The sequence below is a fragment of the Euleptes europaea genome, chromosome 2, assembly GCF_029931775.1.
Source record: "Euleptes europaea isolate rEulEur1 chromosome 2, rEulEur1.hap1, whole genome shotgun sequence".
Taxonomy (NCBI): domain Eukaryota; kingdom Metazoa; phylum Chordata; class Lepidosauria; order Squamata; family Sphaerodactylidae; genus Euleptes; species Euleptes europaea.
Genome location: NC_079313.1, coordinates 133,242,422 through 133,264,575, shown reverse-complemented (window position 1 = coordinate 133,264,575; position 22,154 = coordinate 133,242,422). Strand labels below are relative to the sequence as shown.

Below are 22,154 nucleotides of genomic sequence, written 5' to 3'. Positions count from 1 at the left end.
CTGTAACAGAGAAGCCAAACAGCACCTGGGATCTGTGTCTCCATGGGAGTGCAGTGACATGCGGTCAAAGCTCTGCTCACGACCTGAGTTCAATCCCTTCTGTTTGAAAGTAGGTTTTCATGGGTGGGGGTTGATATCGGAGCCAGCTGAAGTCCCGACCACGGGGGTTGTTCTGATGGAGATTGCTCATCCGAGCGGGTGAGGGAGTCTCCTTCGGAAACCTGGTGGTGTGAGCAGCTGCCAAAGCAGGTTCTTTTTAGTTGGAGAGAATATCCCTCCGGACAGGACTGGGTCCAGATTAACCCACTGAACGGTGATGGTAGGTCAGACCAAGGTGGCTCTGATTACATGACCCCTACCTCAAAAGGGTCCCAACTATGGGGCCCTAACAAAACCAGTCAATGATAGAAAAATGGGAGAAAGCACAGAACCATGCATCTGAGCAAAGGCAACTAGCCAAATCCGAAAAAGCTGAATATTTATTTGGCTTTTTCGGGAATTGCTTATTCGGCTTCGGGCAGATTCCCAGGTTTTGGTATCCGGTCTACCCGAAACCTGAATATTGCAGAAACGGCTAATTTCAGGTTAATTTTCAGTTCGGGTAGATCGATATGCACAACCCTAGTGATCACCATAGAACATAGGAGGTTGTGTATGTCTTCACACCCTGCCTTTCTTCCATCAGAACTGCCTCATCAGACTAGCGTGAGAAGAATCACAGTATGGAAATAGCATTGCCTAGCCTGACTTGTAAGGAAGGCTATGAATCAACATGAGAAACCATAAACACGAGGAGGTGGCTGGAGTCCATTTCACCTCCAAACACAACCCGTGATTAAAAGAGGTGTGGGAAATAGCAACCACGTTTTTGGATCAACCACCCAGCTTTTTAAAGCAAAACTGACGGAGAGATCTTTGACTCTCGAAAGCTGATACCCTGAAAATCTTGTTTTGAAGGTGCTACTGAATTTGAATCTAGCTGTTCTAAAGCAAAACTGTGTGTGTGTGTGTGTGTGGGGTTTCTAAGTAAAGCCTGCAGCTAATTTTCATTAAAAGAGCCTGTGTTGACACTCTCCTTATAATTGTCTTCAATGGTTGGTGCATTTTTCTTTGTTTCTGCTGTCAATGATCTGCACCGTTTTTCTGGGAACGCTGCCAGTCAGTCACACCTAGGGTTACCAGATCCCTCTTTGCCACCGGCGGGAGATTTTTGGGGTTTTTGGAGACTGAGGAGGGTGGGGTTTGGGATAGGGGAGGGACTTCAATGCCATAGAGTCCGATTGCCAAAGCGGCCATTTTTTCCAGGGGAACTGGTCTCTATCGGCTGGAGATTAGTTGTAATAGCAGGAGATCTCCAGCTGGTACCTGGAGGATGGCAACCCTAGTCACATCTGACCACCTTACCTCTCCAAAACATTCGTTCAAGCTTGTAAAGCCATCGGATTTTAAGGTAGAAGATTAAATAGATAATGCTGTTTTCCTTCCTCCCGCTCTGATCTTGGCTCTAAGCGAAGCTGTGGTTTTCAAATTGTGTTCCAGGAAAACATAACTTTTAACATCATAGGGTTTGGCTATGATGACTGTGCTCTACTAACAATGTGCATTCAACAGTGTACAGGCGGGAATGTGCACACACGCACTGCCAGCAAAAGAGACAATTATCTTGTGTAGCGATGGGGGAATGAGCTGCCTCACGGTGTTGATAGACTGTAGTATATGTTAAGGAGGAACACGGTGGTTGTTTTCACAAGTGTGTGTGGTTTGGAGCGGTGGACTCTGATCAGGAGAACCAGGTTTGATTCCCCGCTCCTCCACATGAGCGGCGGAGGCCAATCTCCTTTGCCTGAAGATCAGTTCTAATAGTGGGACATCTCCAGCCAGCACCTTCAAGAAGGGCCTCTGAAGGGAGAAAGCATGAAAGGGAGGAAGTTTCTCACATACATTGGTCAATGTTTGGTTGTGACAGAAACACTACTCAAGAGAAATTCTACTGGGAAGCATTTTAAAACATACCTGCAGTAGATTTTCTATTTGAGGCATTAAACAGTTCTTGCTTCATTCCGTTAATCATATGACTGTTGAACCAATGGTTGCCAGAATGCTCATTTGCACGACAAAAAAGCCTGTCCTCTGCTTTTTCTTTGTCATTAACTTTGGGATGTTTCCAGAAATAGTCTGTGAGAAACTCAAAGGACACTTCGGCCTTCTATGTATGATTGAAAAATGCTCTTAAAATGCATCCACGCCCTCAATGTTTTTCTTATGAAATCCATCTACCTAGTACATTTTTATCAACACTTCTAGAGCTCAGTTAAGGTTCCCAACTTCAGGTTGGGAAATTCCTGGAGATGGTGTAGGTGGAGTCTGGGAAGGGTGGGGTTTAGGAAGGGGAGAAACCTCAGTAGGGGGCAACGTCTTAGGCTCCACCCTCCAAAGCAGCCATTTTGTCCAGGCAAAATAAGAACATAACAACATAAGAAAGGCCCTGCTGGATCAGACCAAGGTCCATCAAGTCCAGCAGTCTGTTCACACAGTGGCCAACCAGGTGCCTCTACGAAGCCCACAAACAAGACGACTGCAGCAGCACCATCCTGCCTGTGTTCTAAAGCAAAGCTTCTTAAACTGTGGGTCGTGACCCCATATGGGGTCGCGTAACTGAATGGGGGGGTCACGAAAAATTTGGCAACAGTAATTGGTTTCTGAACCATTTATCAGTAAATGTTTGATTTTTATACCTATTTTATAGACCTATATACCTGGGGTTGCATAAAAAGTTCTGGGGTGAAAAGGGGTCGCGAGCGGGAAAGGTTTAAGAAGCCCTGTTCTAAAGCACCTGATCTAATAGACATGATTTCTAGTCTGGAGATCAGTTGTAATTCTGACCCCACCTGGAAGTTGGCAACGCTTAGCTCAGGTCAGAGTACCTCGTTCTTCCTTCCCTATTTGTTCCTCAAAACAACCCTGTAAAGTAGGTTAAGGAGATAATCCCCGGCCTAAGGTCACTTAGCAGGTTGGATAGCAGAGAGTGGGGATTTGAACGTAGGCCTTCCGGATTCCAGTCCAAACATCCCAACCATATATAGGGGTAATCTATGGGGGGGCGCGGGGACTCAAGCCCACTCCAAACTTGGCAGGGGGGACTGTGCCCCCCCGGGCAACCAGTGCCCACATGAGGGGCTCAGTTGCAATGGCAGTGTTCTTGTTTACACACACACACACACACCCCGGCGCGATGCGACCCCGACAGGCAAGGAAGCACTGGCTTACATCTTCCCCCTTGCACTCACGCCGCCTCGCCTGGTACTGGAAGCGGGGCCAGGAGTGGTCACCTTGCAAGGGACGGTCACGTGGGCTCTTCCCCTCGCCAGCCGCGGTGCTGGAGGTGGCAGCCGCCGCCGAAGGTCTTCCTGGTGCCCTGGGGGCCCAGCAGCTGGCTTCAGGGGTGGAAGGGAAAGACCGGGAGTACATCGTCATGGCCTCTGTGCAGTCCCAGATGGGATCTGCGCAGATCCCATGTGTGCCTGCACAGAGGACCACTCGATGAACAGCAGTTACAGGTAAGTGCAACTTGTTTTACAAACTAATCTCAATGTTATAGCTAATGAGTTCATTCAAAGAACATCAATTAGAACAAACACATTCAGTGTCATAGAATCATAGAGTTGGAAGGGACCACCAGGGTCATCTAGTCTAACCCCCTGCAAAATGCAGGAAATTCACAACTACCTCCCCCCTCCACACCCCCAGTGACCCCTAATCCATGCTCAGTTAAAAGTTAAAGTTGTATTTCAGCTGTCTGATCAATCACTTGTTGAAGCCCCCCCCTATATTTCTGGGGAGCCCCTCCCTAAATCCCCCATGGCCCTGCCTCCATAGATAGAGGCCCCTCCCTGTGATGTCACTGGCTTCTCCCTATGATGCCATAGTAATGCCTCTGGTCCAGCCCCAGCCCACCCTGGGAAATTAGAAAGTCTACGCCCCTGCAACCACAATGCCGGCAGCAAAGACATCAGCACCATTGCTCTATACTGTTTCTGAAGAATCCTCCCCGCTGGCTCACCTCTGTCACTTTTCTTTGCAGCTGGTACATAAGCGGCATCAGCAGAAACAAAGCCCAGCTCCTTCTCCTCTCGTCACCGAATCGGCACGGCTCCTTCCTTGTCCGGGACAGTGAGAGTAACAAGGGCGAATATTCTCTGTCAGGTAAGCGCCACACCTTACCTTTCTGCTTTCATGGGGGGGGGGGGGGAGTACAAACCCTATCGACATAAACCAGCTTCACCTACCATGCCCCCCCCAAGAATGGTAGTGGTGCTAAGTTTTGGTACCTTTGCTCCTTAGCAGTCTGGGGACTGCGTGGTGCAGTGGTTAAGAGCGGTGGTTTGGAGCTGTGGGCTCAGATCTGGAGAGCCAGGTTTGATTCCCCGATCCTCCACACGAGCAGCAGAGGCTAATCTGATGAACCAGGTTGGTTTCCCCACTCCTTCACATGAAGCCATTTGGATGACCTTGGGCTAGTCACAGCTCTCTCCGCCCCACCTCCCTCACAGGGTGTCTGCTGTGGGGAGGGGAAGGGAAGGTAATTGTAAGCCGGTTTGAGTCTCCCTTAAGTGACAGAGAAAGTCGGCATGTAAAAACCAACTCATCTCCTCCTTCTCCTCCTCCTCCTTCTCCTTCTTCTCCTCCTCCTTCTCCTCCTCCTCCTCCTCTTTCTTCTTCTTCTTCTCCTCCTCCTCCTTCTCCTTCTCCTTCTTCTCCTTCTTCTTCTCCTCCTCCTCCTTCTTGACATCCAACCTGTAAATACCACTTACCTATGCATCCTTCTATGTAGCCTGTTTTTGTTCTACTTCAACAACCCCCCTTTGTGTGTAGTGTTCACGCACCAGCAATCTATGGCCCTGAAAGTAGCCACACTGGGCTGCCACATGTGAAGGTTTTGATCTGCTTTGGCATCTACACTTTTGATCTGCTTTGGCATCTATACTAGAGTGTTGGGGGTTTTTTTTAGCATCCATATGAAGTTGTCCCTTTGACTCTGCTGGCTGTTCTCCCCACCCCGTTCCATTCCTCCATCATAAACGTCTGCGTGGTGGCCCAGCATGGTGTGTTGGTTAAGAGCGGTGGTCTAATCTGGAGAACCGGGTTGGTTTCCCCACTCCTCCACATGAAGCCTGCTGGGTGACCTTGGGCTAGTCACAGCTCTCTCCAAACTCTCTCAGCCCCACCTACCTCACAAGGTATCTGTTGTGGGTAGGGTTACCAGGTCCCTCTTCACCACTGGTGGGAGATTTTTGAGGCGGAGCCTGAGGTGGACGGGGTTTGGGGAGGGGCTTCAATGGCATAGAGTCCGATTGCCAAAGGCGGCCATTTTCTCCAGGTGATCTGATCTCTATCGGCTGGAGCTCAGTTGTAAGAGTAGAAGATCTCCAGCTAGCACCCAGAAGTTGGCAACCCTAACCAAGGGTCTGATAAGGCAGCTTCATGTGTGTTCATGTGGTTGTGACCCTTTTAACTGATCAGCTGGAGATAAGTTGTGATAGCAGGAGATCTCCTGCTACTACCTGGAAGTTGGCAGCCCTAGGTGTGGAGAAAGGAAGGGAAGGCGATTGTAAGCCACTTTGAGTCTCCTTAAAGGTAGAGAAAATTGGGGTATAAAAACCAACTCTTCTTCTTCTTCAATGGTCCATCTTCAATGCATCTGAAGACATGAGCTCTAGTCAGATTGCCACAATACTTCTGTTTATTTTCGCAGCACAGACTAAATGTTTGGAATTCCTTTCAGGTGTAGTTGAACTCTGCACCATTGCACAAAAGAAAATATGGGGCTTTGCACACCTGTGAGCTCTCTCCAAACGCCCCACCCTTCAAATTGCTGGAGGCTCTTCTCTGCCTGCTGTAGGTTCAATTGATTGTCTCTGCCCTGGGTTGGCATCTGAAGCAGAGGGCCTTAGTAAATTCATTGTATTTCAATCTCCTCCCACCCCGAATTGGATGGCCCAGGCTAGCCCGATCCCATCAGGTCTCAGAAGCTAAGCAGGGTCAGCACTGGATTAGAACTTGAATGGGAGACCACCAAGGAAGTCAATGGCAAACCACCAAGTCAATAGCAAACCACCAAGGAAAGCAATTGCAAACCACAATAGCCTGCCTTGAAAACCCTATGGGGTCACTATAAATTGGCTGTGACTTGAGAGCAACTTTCCACCACCAACAACCTCCATCCAAGGCAAACATAAGGACAAAGGAGAGCCAGTGTGGTGCAGTGGTTAAGAGTTGTGGACTCTAATCCGGAGAACTGGGTTCAATTCCCCACTCCTCCACATGAAGCCTGCTGGGTGACCTTGGGCCAGTCACAGTTCTCTCAGAACTCTCTCAGCTCCACCTACCTCACATCGTATCTGTTGTGGGGAGAGAAGAAGAAGAATTGGTTTTTATATGCCGACTTTCTCTACCAGTTAAGGAGAATCAAACCGGCTTACAATCACCTTCCCCTCCCCTCCCCACAACAGACACCCTGTGAGGTGGGTGGGGCTGAGAGAGCTCTAAGAGAGCTGTGATTAGCCCAAGGTCACCCAGCTGACTTCCTGTAAAGGAGTGGGGAAACAAATCCAGTTCACCAGATTAGCCTCCGCTGCTCATGTGGAGGAGTAGGGAATCAAACCTGGTTCTCCATATCAGAGTCCACCGCTCCAAACCACAGCTCTTAACCACTACACCACGCTGGCTCTCAGGAAGGGAAGCTGGTTGTAAACTGGTTTGAGGTTCCTTAAAGGTAGAGAAAATTGGGGTAGAAAAACCAACTACTCCTCCTCCTCTTCTTCTTCTTCTCCTCCTCCTCCTCCTCCGTCTGGGATCATGGGCAAGCACCAGCCAGCAGCAACCATTGGTGGTGATGCCAGTGTGGGGCAGTGGTTACAGTGTTGGCCTAGGATCTGGGATACCCAGGTTCGAATCCCCACTCTGCTGCCGAGGAGTGCTGGGTGACCTTGGGCAAGTCCTACAGTCAGCCCAATCTGCCAGCTCCACCAAAGCCACTTTGGTATAGTGGTTAGAGTATAGAAACTGGGAGATCCACGTTCAAATCACCCCTCTACTGTGGCACACATGGGGCGAGCAGTCATTCTCTTGCCGCTCAACCCACATCACAGGGTTGTTGTGAGGATAAAACAAGGGCAGGGGAGAACCGTGCACGCCCACCATGGCCTCCACAGAGGAAGTGTTGAATAAAAAATGTACTTGAGAAATAGAACAAAGACGCAGGAAAATTTTGTAGAGCTGCCAGCTCAGGCTTGGGAAGTTGAGAAATTCCTAGAGGTGCCTGAGGAGGGGAAGGTCTGGGAAGGAGATTAGGAACAGTGTAATGATAAAGTCCGCCCTCGGAAGCTGCCGTTTCCTCCAGGGAAACTGATCTCCATAATCTGGAGATCAGTTGTAACTTTGAGAGAATTTCAGGCCCTGCCTAGAGGATGGCAACGCAAGAAGATTACTTCATAGCAAGATCCCAGTTTAGAGATGTGGGGAAAAAAACGCCTCTTGGAATCTGGCAAATCCTCTGCTCTAGTTTTCCAAATCAGAATTGGCAGAAAGGACTTATTAGCCAGTCAGGGAAAGGAATAAAAACTGGCCGATCACAAGATTTCCGAAACGCATGAGAATGACTGGATGGGGTGAGGGATTCTCGTCTGTGACAGTAAATCAATACCCTGGCTCCACAGAATTCAAAAACAGGAAATTAAAGCAAGCACCAGCCGCTGCTTACATAAGAACATAAGAAAGGCCCTGCTGGATCAGACCAAGGCCCATCAAGTCCAGCAGTCTGTTCACACAGTGGCCAACCAGGGGCCTCTAGGAAGCCACAAACAAGACAATTGAAGCTGCAGCATCCTCCTGTCTGTTTTCCACAGCACCTCATATAATAGGCATGCTCCTCTGATCCTGGAGAGAATGGGTATGCATCATTAGTATCCATTTTGACTAGTAGCTATGAATACTCCTCTCTTCCATGAACATGTCCACTCCCCTCTTAAAGCCTCTCAAGTTGGCAGCCATCACCATATCCTGGGGCAGGGAGTTCCACAATTTAACTATGCATTGTGTAAAGAAATACTTCCTTTGATCAGTTTTGAATCTCTCACCCTCCAGCTTCAGCAGATGACCCCGCATTCTAGTATTGCGAGAGAGGGAGAAAAGCTTCTCCCTTTCCACTCTCTCCAAACAATGCATAATTGTTTAGGCCTCTATCGTGTCTCCCCTTAATCGCCTTCTTTCCAGGCTAAACAGCCTTGAGAATGCTTGAGAATGGTGTTTGGGGCTTAGAAACAGGGATCGGGTCAGGTTAAGCTGTCCAAAGAAACCTTAAAAAATCAAGCCAACATCTGTTGTTTGGGCAAGTGTCCAGAGCATTCCATCGCAGTAATGAGTTCAGCGCCGGGAGGCAAAACACCACTTTAGTTTGCAAGCACCTGCAGAGTTGGGCTCAACCCATATCTTGGCAAGTCGCCGCCAAATATTTCATCTGCAGAATTTCCTTTTTGACATCCACAAAACAGTCGACTGCAAGAATGAAATCCAGAACTGGGATAGCATGGATCCGCAACAGCCTCTTCTTGCCAGATCTCATGTTACGAACAGATAGGAACAATGTCCATAGAATCAAAAAATCAAAGAATCATTGAGTTGGAAGGGACCACCAGGGTCCCTGGTGCGGGGAGAGCAAGGCGACCTCTGCCTGTCAGGAAAGGCATGCATAATCAAAAGGAAGCCCCAAAGCAGTCAACGGGGTGGGGTGGGGAGTACCGCAGGGAAACATTCTTCCCACAACGCATAGTAAATTGTGGAACTCCCTGCCCCAGGATCAGTGCTGGATTTACGTATAAGCTAAACAAGCTATAGCTTAGGGCCCCACTCTCTTGGGGGCCCCAAAAAATTTAAAGGGAAAAAAACCTGGATGTACATTTCCAAAATATAAGATAAAAAACAAATAAAATAAAACCTACATACAGCAACAGTGTTTTGTGTTGTGTAGGTGTAAGTAATGGGCCCCGCCTGCTAGCCTGCTCCCTAAAATATCACTGGTTTGCTCATTTCTATATATAGGGTGCCTACACTCTGCATGGACTGGTTGCATGGCAACATGTAGCATGCAGCTGCAGACTGCAGTGCAGCACAGTTGAATGTAGGTCAAGCTGTTGTACTTGTTGTCTAATATTAAAGAGTGCTTGTAGACTGATGATCAGGCAGCATAGACTAAGGGTATAAGTCTTATGCCTACTGATTGATTTCATGTAATACATAATTTATTTATTTTGATCCCATTATAAAATTACTTTAGAAAAATATTCATCTTTATTATGTAGTAATAGGCTTATATTATTATTTACTAGTACAGTTCCCTATTACCCCCACTTGCTACTATAATACTATATATAAATATTATAATTATATTAAATATTTTTCTTACATTATATTATATTAAATACTTCTTCTTAATTGTATTTCAGTTCAACAATTACTTTGATAAAATACATATTTTGTTATGTGCAAATGGCTTTCGATACCTATTAGGTCCATAAATTACCATATAGCATATATTCAACACAAAAAACAGCGACAATTTGTTGTTGACAAAGGACAGCTGGACATATAAAGGGCCCCATTACCTTCAATAGCTTAGGGCCTCATCAAACCTAAATCCGGCCCTGCCCAGGATGTGGTGATGGCTGCCAACTTGGAAGGCTTTAAGAGGGGAGTGGACATGTTCATGGAGGAGAGGCTATCTGTGGCAACTAGTGAAAATGGATACTAGTCATGATGCATACCTATTCTCTCCAGGATCAGAGGAGCATGCCTATTATATTAGGTTCAGTGGAACACAGGCAGGATGCTGCTGCTGCGGTTGTCTTGTTTGTGGGCTTCCCAGAGGTACCTGGTTCGCCACTGAGTGAACAGACTGCTGGACTTGATGCCCCTTGATCTGATCCAGCATGGCTTTTCTCTTGTTCTTATCCCTGCATAAAAGGCCAATGTGATTGTAAGGTGCCTTACAGTAGAGAAACGAAGTGCAACAAAATTTATCATGAATGCTACAAAATAAACACAACAACAAAGATATGTACAACATATAAAAATCCACAATCTATTGAAGAACAACAAGGTGCAGCAAGCCGGTCAACCTAAGTTGTATGGATTTCTCAAAAGTCTCTGTAAGAGTACTTTCACCATTGTAGACAATGTAGTTCACAACATGCACAGAATGATGCCAAATTTCACAAGGCTTTTCTCTTGTTCTCATCCCTGCATAAAAGGCCAATGTGATTGTAAGCTGCCTTACAGTAGAGAAAAGCAGGGTATAAAACCAATTCTTTTTCTTCTTTTTCTAATGTGTCAGTTGGCCCCTTGGGCTGAGTCTAGAGGTCTGAAAAACTGCAGTTGGCAGGCTTAAAACAAGCACTGTGTCTTGGTTCGTTCCATGGAGATCGATCATGATGGGTAGCCATGTTAGTCTGACTGTAGCAGTAGAAAAGAGCAAGAGTCTAGTAGCATCTTAAAGACTCGCAAAATTTCTGGCAGGGTATGACTTTTGTGAGTCACAGCTCATTTCTTCAGGGGTCTGAAGAAGTGAGCTGTGACTCATGAAAGCTCATACCAGCATGGTGTAGTGGTTAACAGCGGTGGTTTGGAGCGGTGGAGTCTGATCGGGAGAACCGGGTTTGATTCCCCACTCCTCCACATGAGCGGCGGAGGTTAATCTGGTGAACTGGATTTGTTTCCCCACTCCTACACATGAAGCCAGCTGGGTGACCTTGGGCTAGTCACACTCTCTCAGCCTCACCTACTTCACAGGGTGTCTGTTGTGGGGAGAGGAAGGGAAGGTGATTGTAAGCCGGTTTGAGTCTCCCTTAAGTGGTAGAGAAAGTCGGCATATAAAAACCAAATATTCTTCTTCTTCTACCCAGCTAGAAATTTTGTTAGTTTCAAGGTGCTGCTAGACTCTTGTTCATCTTTTCTGAGGCTTGGTTGAAAGAGAAGTACCTTGCAGGGAAAGGTCTCTGTTTCTACAACTGACACGGTATAGCAGATCTGCCGCCTCATGGGAAAGCTTTTTATGCCCCACAGACGCTTCTACAGACAGAATAAATCTGACATTCTTCTGTCAACCTCGGTGAGGCAATGCCAGGATGGTCTGTCTGTCAGCAGACAGCAAGATCACAGCCGCACGCTCGACGCGAGATGGGTTTGCTCGAGTGCGCGAAAGAACAGAGAAAACATGTTTCGCAATTGCGTTTCCAGGCGCTTGGTTTCACCACCTGCCAATATGTAGCACGCCAAAGAGGCTACAGTTTTGCAGAGATAAGAGGAACGCTCTTGTTTACTATGGGAGGGAGCAGTCGAGAAGATCAGGAAAAGAAACGTTTTAATAAGCATCTCGTGTTGTGGGAAACAAGGCGAGGGCGGGATGGAGATATGAGTTTCAACCACTTTAACTTCGTTCGGTTTGAAGAGGAACAAGTGAACTAGAAATGGCTGCCATTCATAGTATCATAGAGTTGGAAGGGACCATAGAGGCCATCTAGTCCAACCCCCTGCTCAATGCAGGATCAGCCTAGAGCATCCCTGACAAGTGCTTGTCCAGCCTCTCCTTAAAGACTGCCAGTGAGGGGGAGCTCACCACCTCCCTAGGTAGCTGCTTCCACTGTCAAACAACTCTTACTGTAAAAACCTTTTCCCTAATATCCAGCTGGTACCTTTCCGCCCACAATTTAAACCCATTATTGCGAAGCCTATCCTCGGCTGCCAACAGGAACAACTCCCTGCCCTCCTCGAAGTGACAGCCCTTCAAATACTTAAAAGCAATCCTGTCCCCCCTCAACCTCCTCTTCTCCAGAGTAAACATTCCCAACTCCCCCAGCCTTTCCTCGTAGGGCTTGGTCTCCGGGCCCCGATCACCCTCGTCACTCTCCTCTGCACCCGCTCCATTCTGGCAGCAGCCTCCATGACGGTACAGCTTTCCCATCTGTGGGTTGTTTTTTTTTACTTCTGCTGCAGACTCCCAATTTATTCCCTAAGTATAGGGTTTGTAGGAGCAGGGATGGTCGTAACCCATGGGCGACGGGGGCAGCTGCCTCAGGCCCCATGTTGAAGGGGGCCTGACCACCCATGACCCCGCTCTCTCACCAGATGGGGACAGCCAGGTTGGCAGCAGGGGGCTGTTCACACCTGCCATACCAGGGGGAGGGCTCAGACAGCTGACCCAGCAGCCGGCTCCTGGTGGGGGCAGTGGCTAACACCCAACTCACACAGGGCTAGGGCCGCCTCGTGCTTGGACCCCAGTGGCATGGGGCAGGCACAGTTGGGGTCCTGGTGGGGGATAATAGTGGGGGTATGTTTCCTGTTTGCCTAGGGTTGCCAACCTCCAGGTACTCAATCAAAAAACAACACCTCTGTACCTATACCTAAGGTTAGAAAATTAGTACAGAAACAGGCAGATAACAATGCGAAATAACAATAGTGTATTGAATGTAACAACGTGCTACCAAGCAAATATACAACAAAAAGTCTATTAGTCCAAGTACAGTAACAATCAATCCGAGGTCGATGTCTTCAAATGAGGAAGGGTAGAAAGGGATACGATCGTTTCAATTCTTCCTCAGTTCCATTTAAATATTGATGTCAAATGTGTTCATTTCAATATAAGCTTCTGTAGCTCCAATAATTTCCATAAACTTTTAACTTTTAAACATTACCCTTTTAGGGATCAAAATTGCAACCATATATATTTTTCTTTCTTAGTTTCTCTATTCCAACATCAGATTATCCATTGAAACATGGTTGCACAGACAATTTCAAAGTTACCACTAGGACTGTCGATTCGGTTCGGCCCGAACCGAAAAACAGCCGAATTTTCCCCGATTCGGCGGTTTTTAGTTCAGATGGAACCGAACTCAAAAAAGGCTGGAAACCAGGGAGCCGAATTCAGCGAGTTCGGGGTGTTCGGCGAATAAATTCTGCAAATTTGGGGTTTGGCACAGCAGCATAACCATCAGTTAGTAAGCAGCATTCTCCTGCGGCCAATCGGTGGCCAAGCAGGGTCTTCTTCTGGCCAATCAGTCGCGATTGAGCACTTGAGCCCAGCTGCTGCGTGGCCTGGGGAGAGAAAGAGAGAGTATCTGTTTGTGTGAGAGAGAAATCCCCGTGTGTGTGTGTGTGTGTGTGTGCACATTCGCTCCTTTCTGTGGCTGCAGGGGGCGCATTTTGGGGGGTGCAGCCCCCAAACTTTCAGCGTAGCTTCAGATGAGGCTTCTTGGAAGAACCCCCAAGTTTTGTAAAGATGGGATCAGGGGGTCCAGAGATATGGGTCCCCCCCTTTTTCCAATTGGGATGAATGGGATCAGCCGATCCTATGCATCTAGAGAGCGGCAAATCGCAAGCCCAACAGGCTCTAAGAAAATGTCACTACCTAATATGGATATAGTACCAAAATATATTTTTTTTAATGAGATTGTCCAGCTGATGAAGCCTCGGCGAAACGTGTATATTGATCTAGACAACACGTCCATTCATCATCTTCAGCTGTTTCTCCATTAATTTTTCCTCTGAGAAGATAAAAATATTTACCTGGGAATTTTCATTTCTGCAAAAGAAAAACAGGACATTGATGTGATAAGATTGTTACGTTTCTATATTACTCACCTTATGATCACTTGTTGTTTATCTGTTTGTTTGTTACACTTAATATATTGAATTGCATTTAATTATTGTGCTGTTGTTTCTTTTCTTGCTATAACCTCCAGGTACTAGCTGGAGATCTCATGCTATTACAACTGATCTCCAGCTGAGAGAGATCAGTTCCCCTGGAGAAAATGGCTGCTTTGGCAATTGGACTCTATGGCATTACAGTCCCCTCCCAAAACCCCGCCCTCCTCAGGCTCCGCCCCAAAAACCTCCCGCCGGTGGCAAAGAGGGACCTGGCAACCCTAGTAATGCCATGGAGTCCACCCTCCAAAGCAGCCATGTTCTACAGGGGAACTGATCTCTATTGTCTGGAGATCAGCTGTAATAGCAGGAGATCTCCAGGCCCCACCTGGAGGTTGGCAAGCCTACCCCTGAGCTATTGAACATGTTTCCAGGAGCATCAGCCCGCTAGCCTCGGGAGCAGTCTGGCAGGTTGGTACTCCTAATGAATTCCTAAGCAGTTTGAAGGCCGAACAAAAGCTGAATGCAGCTCCCCTGGACAGAGTTCTCCCACCGGGAGAGGGGTTGTGCCTCACTGGTAGAACATCTGCTTACAGGCTTGCACCCCCTGAAGGGGGTGAGCATCTCCCACCCCCAGCCAGTGTTTCCCTGCTGCCACTCAGCTAGTCAGCAGGGGGGAAAGCGCAGCAAATGGGGGGTGGGGGCGGCAGCTGCATCTCGACTAGGGTTTCCCGGTACTCCTGGCCCCCAGCAGGGGATGGGCAGTAAGGTCACCAAATGCAGACTGGGAAACTCCTGGAATTGCACATTGCTGAGAACAAGAGGAAAACGAGGGGATCTTGGCCATCTTCTGGGCATGGAGTAGGGGTCACTGGGGGCATGGGGGGAGGTGTGAATTTCCTGCATTGTGTATGGGGGTTGGACTAGATGACCCTGGTGGTCCCTTCCAACTCTATGATTCTATTCTATGAACTCTGAAGAAGAAGAAGAAGAAAAAGAGTTGGTTTTTATATGCTGACTTTCTCTACCACTTAAGGAAGGATCAAGCTGGCTTACAATCACCTTCCCTTCCCCTCCCCACAACAGACACCCTGTGAGGTAGGTGGGGCTGAGAGAGCTGTGACTAGCCCAAGCTGGCTTCATATGTAGGAGCGGGGAAACAAATCCAGCTTACCAGATTAGCCTCTGCCGCTCATGTAGAGGAGTGGGGAATCAAACCCAGTTCTCCAGATCAGATTCCACCGCTCCAAACCACTGCTCTTAACCACTGCACCACGCTGGCTCTTAACCACTGTATCCCCTGTCCTGGCTCTGAATTCAAGATATCAGCTTTCTGACACCCAAACCAGTATAGATGCAATTCTGGGGCTTGAGGTAGAGTCGCAAAGCCATATGTAATTTTTCCCTTCCCTCCAAAATTCAGTTCGGAACCACGCCAAAGTGAGACATTTCAGAATCTACAAGGATCCTGAAGGAAGTTTATACTTGGAAAAGGAACACACGTTTCCTAATCTGGAACAGCTCCTGTCTTATTACACGGTCAACTGGAAAGTCATTCAGAGTCCTTTGCTTCATCCTTGCGTCCAAAAGGTTAGTGTGTGTGTATGTGTGTGGGGGATCCATCTGTTATCTTGTCTTTTATCCTTTCAATTTATTATTATTATCATTATCATTAAAGGTAAAGATAAAGGTCCCCTGTGCAAGCACGTCACATCCCGACGTTTTCTAGGCAGACTTTGTTTACGGGTGGTTTGCCAGTGCCCTCCCCAGTCATCTTCCCTTTACCCCCAGCAAGCTGGGTACTCATTTTACCGACCTCGGAAGGATGGAAGGCTGAGTTAACCTTGAGCCGCCTACCTGAAACCGACTTCCGTCGGGATCGAACTCAGGTCGTGAGCAGAGCTTGGACTGCAGTACTGCAGCTTACCACTTTGCGCCATGGGGCTCATTATTATCATTAGTAGTAGTAGTAGTAGTAGTAGTAGTAGTAGTATCATCATTATTAAATTTATTAAACAAAAATATACAGATGGTTAACTAGGAAAGTATTTGGGGCAATTAAATGCATAATCTATATAAAGGGGACTATATGCTAATAAATACACACAACTATCTAAAAAGTCTAATGGCAATATCTAACTACAAGGCAAAACGGAAAGGAATACAACAACAAGCTCCAAAACCCTATTCACAGCATCCTAGAAATAAATTATGGTACTCAAATTGAAACGACGAGTACAAAATGCGAAAATCAACAGCTGAAATAACAAGGGGAATCTAATGATTTCGACATATAAACAAAGTGTGGAGGGTGAGAGAATCTCAACAATTGAGGTTTTCTAGCGGAACAAATGGTTCTGAAGTCATCCCCCACGAGTCCATGATAGCCAGCTGGGTAAATGCCTCCCCTCATTGGACACAAGAGGCCAGTCCTTGGGGAAAACAGTCCAAATTATCTAACTCCAGGTCTGAAGTTTATGAATGTTTGAATCTGAGGATCCAGATGATGACATCAAGGGGCCGTTTTTGGTGTGATGCTTGTATTCTGGAGCCAGATTCTAGGACTGAAATCTGAACTCTGTGGATTAGATTTTGTATTGCACCATTTCAAAGCTTGTGGGCAAATTAAATTTTTAATGGATGGTATCACAAGTGGAGGAACTTCACTAAGGTTTGGAAACAAACAAATAAACCCTCAATTATAGACTGGAGAGAGAAATTATGGTTATATATGAGAATGGCCAGACTAACGGAATTTCTGCATGGAAATGATATGGAAGAGTTCAAACAAACATGGTCTAAGGCCATCTCATATTGGGATAAGATGGCAAAAATGGACTTTACTATGATACTTAGTGAGTTATAGAAAATTCTGTTTTATCTAAAATTAAATTTTGGATAACTAATAATTAAAACTACCAGACACTTCTTCGGAAGCCTTGGTGATGAGTCACTGGTTTTTTTTGGTGGTCGGGGGAGAAAGGGTATTTTTTGATTATTTAGATTGATGATTGTATTGAAAACCGAATGGTATTGAATATGTTGTATGAATACCCTTTTACATTTTTCTTTTTAATATATATATATATTCTTTTTTTTTCTTTTTTTGTTGTTTTTTTTCTTTTTGTATTGTATGTTTTGTTTAAAAATTCAATAAAAATTATATATATATATAAAAAAAGTGGAGGAACTTCCCAATATCTCAAAAATTATGTTCCAGCAGGCAGTATTTATTTTTAAACATATTTTTACCCTGCTTTTGTTAAACATCCCAAGGCAGTACACAAATAAGGTCAAAGTATGGATAATCCCTAAATAGAAACAGTGTCCTAAAACGTGTGTACTTAAAATTGGTCCAAACAAGTTGCTCTCCTCTTTCTTGGAAAGATGATGAATGAAGGTGGCAGGGTATCGTCCAGTCTTGCCAGATCTCAGAAGCTAAGCAGGGTCAGTACTTGGATGGGAGACCACTAGGTAGGGTTGCCAAGTCCCTCTTCACCACCGGCGGGAGGTTTCTGGGGTGGAGTCTGAGGAGGCGGAGTTTGGGGAGGGGAGGGACTTCCATGCCATAGAGTCCAATTGCCAAAGCGGCCATTTTATCCAGGTGAACTGATCTCTATTGGCTAGAGACCAGCTGTAATAGCAGTCCCTCCCCTCCCCAGACCTCCTCATGCTCCTCCACAAAAACCTCCAGCCAGTTGCAAAGAGGGACCTGGCAACCCTATATCCCATCCTCAATTCTTTCTTTGCTTACCTCCTTTGCAAAATGGCACCCTCTTCCAGTTTTTTCTTTCTTTCTCCCTTCAAGCCAACACCCAGTTAAAGAGTCCTGGGAATGGCTTGGGAGATGAGGACCAAGCAAAATTCTCACCCAGCCTTCAATCACGCTGTCCCACCCAGTTTCCCAGCCGTAGATTCCACACCTCCCAGCCGGCAGCTCGCTCTTGCCAGATTTCCTTGGCCTTCAGCCAGGCCCCACCTAGAAACCTCCACCCGTCTGCCGAGTGTGCACCGCCCGCCTGCCCAAGGGGGACAAAATGATAATTTGTGTACGGTTCTGATTCGAGGAAAGAGGTCCTTTGGAAACTGATTCTCTGGTTACTGTCCAACTTCGGTTTAGGAGTAATTCTGGATAGTTTAATTGGCCTCTTTGTTCATCCCAACGCAGAGTTAAAACAGATTTAAGCCCATTGAAATCAATGGGCTTCCACACACCTAACTCAATAGGATCAAGCTGTAAAGATATTCAGATTTTGATGATAAAAACTGTGTTTTTAATACTGGAAATTAAGTTACTAATTAAATGTACACTCCCCATCAAAAGCAGAACTTCTCGCATACACCAATTCACTTTATTTGGGTTGAAATATCTCCATTTTACCTATCAAAACACCAATTTTGCACCATAAATTCTACGTTTCAGCTCCTTTGGATAGAAGATAACAGCTGCATTTATAATGCTGGGTGGACTCATTCACCAGGCTGTCCCTTGAATATATAGCTGGGTCAAACAATGTTCTCCCCTGACCTGGATGGCCCAGGCTAGCCCGAACTTGTCAGATCTCAGAAGCTAAGCTGGGTTGGCCTTGGTTAGTACTTGGATGGGAGACCACCAAGGAAGTTTAGGGTTGCTACACAGAGGTAGGCAATGGCAAACCACCTCTGAACGTCTCTTGCCTTGAAAACCCTATGGGGTCACCATAAGTCAGCTGTGATTTGACAACACTTTCCACCACCACGCTAGACATGGATAGCCCGGGCTAGCTTGATCTTGTCAGATCTCAGAAGCTAAGCTGGGTTGGCCTTGGTTAGTACTTGGATGGGAGACCACCAAGGAAGTTTAGGGTTGCTACACAGAGGTAGGCAATGGCAAACCACCTCTGAATGTCTCTTGCCTTGAAAACCCTATGGGGTCACCATAAGTCAGCTGTGATTTGACGGCACTTTCCACCACCACGCTAGACATGGATAGCCCGGGCTAGCTTGATCTTGTCAGATCTGAGAAGCTAAGCATGGTTGGCCTGGTTAGTAATTGAATGGGAGACCACCAAGAAAATCCGGGGTCGCTATGCAGAGGCAGGCAATATAGTCATATAGAGGATGATGCCCAGTTGTTTTCTATTGCTTCAGAAGGTCGGACCAGAACCAACGGGTTAAAATTAAATCAGAAGAGTTTCCATCTAGACATTAGGAAGAATTTTCTAACAGTTAGAGCGGTTCCTCAGTGGAACAGGCTTCCTCGGGAGGTGGTAAGCTCTTCTTCCCTGGAGGTTTTTAAGAAAAGGCTAGATGGCCATCTGTCAGCAATACTGATTCTATGACCTTAAGCAGATGATGAGAGGGAGGGCATCTTGACCATCTTCTGGGCATGGAGTAGGTCACTGGGTGTGTGTGGGGGAGGTAGTTGTAAATTTCCTGCATTGTGCAGGGGGTTGGACTAGATGACCCTGGTGGTCCCTTCCAACTCTATGACTCTATTATTCTAATGGCAAACCACCTGTAAACATCTCTTGCCTTGAAAACCGTACGGGGTCGCCATAAGTCAGCTGCAACTTGATGGCCCTTTCCACCACCGTCCATGTTCTGCCTGGTTATTTTGCCATGTTATATCTGTTCATTTGTAGAGGTCTACGGAGACAGACCAATGGGAACGGCCCCGTTCAGAATTCACGCTGTGGAGGAAGATGGGAGAAGGATGCTTTGGAGAGGTGTGGGAAGGAATGTGGAAGAACACGGTGCCAGTGGCCATCAAAATCATGAAACAAGGTTTGTGGGGTGTGAAATATGTCACCAGTTGTGAAATCCTTCTCCTGTTCAGTTTCTTGATTGCCTGTTTCCTAACAGGTAGCTCATTTGCATTTGTATGACTAGACCAAAGTCTCAGGACCTGGCTAAAGAGGGAAACTTGTCCTGGGAATTTGCTATTCAGAGGTTTCACTAGATTGGTGGCTGCACCATTAGGTTAGGCTGTCCAACTGGGACCAGGAAGTCCAAGGTTAAAATTACTCAATAACCTTGGGCCACTGACCCTTCCTTCACTTAATCTTCCTCGCAGGGTTGTTGCGAGCATACAACGAGGAAGAGTAGTACCCAGTGTTTCTAACTCCTTGTTTACTTTGGTTATGTACCACCTTTCAACTAAAAGACCCCAAGGCAGTTTACAATAGAAGAAGACGACGACTTAGGTTTCATAGACTGCTTTTCTCTACCTTCAAGGAGTCTCAAAGCAGCTTAACAATCTCACATGATAAGCTGCCTTATACTGAATCAGACCCTTGGGCCATCAAAGTCAGTATTGTCTACTCAGACCGGCAGCGGCTCTCCAGGGTCTCTGGCTGAGGTCTTTCACATCACCTACTTGCCACATCACCCTTTAACTAGAGATGCCAGGGACTAAACCTTCTGCATCACCTTCCCTTCCCCTCCTCACAACAAACAGCTTGTGAGATAGGTGGGGCTGAGAGAGTTCTGAGAGAACTGTGACTGGCCCGAAGTCACCCAGCAGGCTTCATGTGGAGGAGCGGGGAATCAAACCCGGTTCTCCAGATTAGAGTCCGCTGCTCTTAACCGCTACACCACGCTGTCTCGCAATGCAGTAAAACACAACAAAATCAATTAAAAGCTAACAAGGTACCACAAAATCAGTTAAAAATTAGCAGGAGGAAAAGTCAGCATAGAAAAATGTAATCGATAGGTAAGTAGAATCCTGACTGCTTGGTTCACAATTGACTGCATTAGAAAATGGAAATTTCTTTCACCCATCCTGCAATCAGCAACAGGAGTTAAGGACTTGAAATGAGGGGAGGTACCTAGATTTTTAACAACCGGAAGCTGGTTTGCTTTCTTTTAACCCGAGTGCAATTATGCCTTCTGCTTTTAACGTACAGATGAGGATTCCACCCTTCCTCAGATGAACTCTACGTTGCATACCTTAGCACCTCATTTAACCTTCCCAACAACCCCGTAAGGAGAGATCAGCTGAGGCAGAGTGACTGGCCCTAAATTCACACAGCGAGCTTCCTAACTGAGAAAGGATTTGAACCCAGGTCTCCCTGGTCCAAATCTGACCGGGGTGTGTGGGAAGAACATAGGTCTACTGTTGGATAGCTGGCTGGTTTTCAGTTTCTACTGGTTCCTGGGGTTCTTGCAAAGAATTCTGAACTAGGTCTGTTACAGTAAGATTACTATAGACTTGTGATGAAGCCTCAGTTTGCATCATGGTCATCTGGGGAAGGAGAGGGTACAAGGTGGATGGGTTAAACCCCTCTTCGTTTCCTGGCAAGCCCTCCAGCGTGGTGAGAGCCAGCGTGGTGTAGTGGTTAAGAGCGGCGGAGGCTAATCTGGTGAACCGGGTTGGTTTCCCCCCTCCTCCACACGAAGCCAGCTGGGTGGCCCTGGGCTAGTGCAGCTCTCTTCGAGCTCTCTCAGCCCCACCTACCTCAAAGGGTGTCTGTTGTGGGGAAGGGAAGGCGATTGTAAGCCGGTTTGATTCTTCCTTAAGTGGTAGAGAAAGTCAGCATATAGAAACCAACTCTTCTTCTTCTTCCACCCAAAACTGAATGCATGAGCCAGCAATCTGCTATTAATAGTCTGACAGAGACAAATGATTTGGCCTGTTTGAGCCCTAAATGTCTTTATTTGTTTACTTACTTACTTACTTATTTTATACCCCACCTTCCTCCCCTGTGTGGCCCCAAAGCGGCTGACAGCATTCTCCCCTACTCTGTTTTATCCTCACAACAACCCTGTTATGTAGGTTAGGCTCAGAGTGGTTCACCCAGCAAGCTTCCAGGACAGAGCGTGGATTGAGTTTGCCAACCTCTAGGCAGATCTCCCAGAATTACAGCCCGGACCATCGGGATCAGTTCCCCTGGAGAAAATGGTTGCTTTAGAGCAGTGGGTCCCAAAGTGGGCAGTACCACCCCCCGGGGGGGCAGGGGGATTACCTAGGGGTGGCACTAAGAGGCAAGGGGGCCGCAGGGGGCGCTAGAGGTGGGCCCCTTCAACTGTGTTTATGGATAGGGTAGGGGGCACTGGGGTTGCGTTTGTGGAACGAAGGGGGCGGTGGCCCAAAAGGTTTGGGAACCGCTGCTTTAGAGGGTGGACTTAACGGCGTTATTCTCCTCGAGGTCCCTCCCTTCCCAACAACCCAGCCTCCACCCCCAAACCTCCAGGCATTTCCCCACCTGTAATTAGTAACCCTACTGAAGATTCGAACCGAGATCCTAGTCCAGAACTGCCACTGCTACACCAATCTGGCTCTCACCATGTGTGTGTGTGTTAAGTGCCGTCAAGTCGCTTCCGACTCATGGCGACCCTATGAATGACAGTCCTCCAAAATGTCCTATCTTTGACAGCCCTGCTCAGATCCTGCAAATTGAAGGCCGTGGCTTCCTTTATTGAGTCATAATAAATCAATATTAGCAAACGACAGACTTTCCTCTGAGAAACTTTCCATTCCT

The 22,154-nt window shown here is 46.9% G+C and overlaps 1 protein-coding gene across 1 annotated transcript in view; it reads left to right on the top strand.

The window, feature by feature from the left end:
* Nucleotides 1-22,154, top strand: part of SRMS (src-related kinase lacking C-terminal regulatory tyrosine and N-terminal myristylation sites) — a 47,229-nt gene that overhangs the window by 10,041 nt on the left and 15,034 nt on the right. The window contains exons 2-4 of the mRNA XM_056844641.1: nucleotides 4,082-4,203; nucleotides 15,116-15,282; nucleotides 19,317-19,458. Of these exons, the coding sequence (XP_056700619.1) occupies nucleotides 4,082-4,203; nucleotides 15,116-15,282; nucleotides 19,317-19,458 (431 nt within the window). The remainder of the gene's footprint in view (nucleotides 1-4,081; nucleotides 4,204-15,115; nucleotides 15,283-19,316; nucleotides 19,459-22,154) is intronic.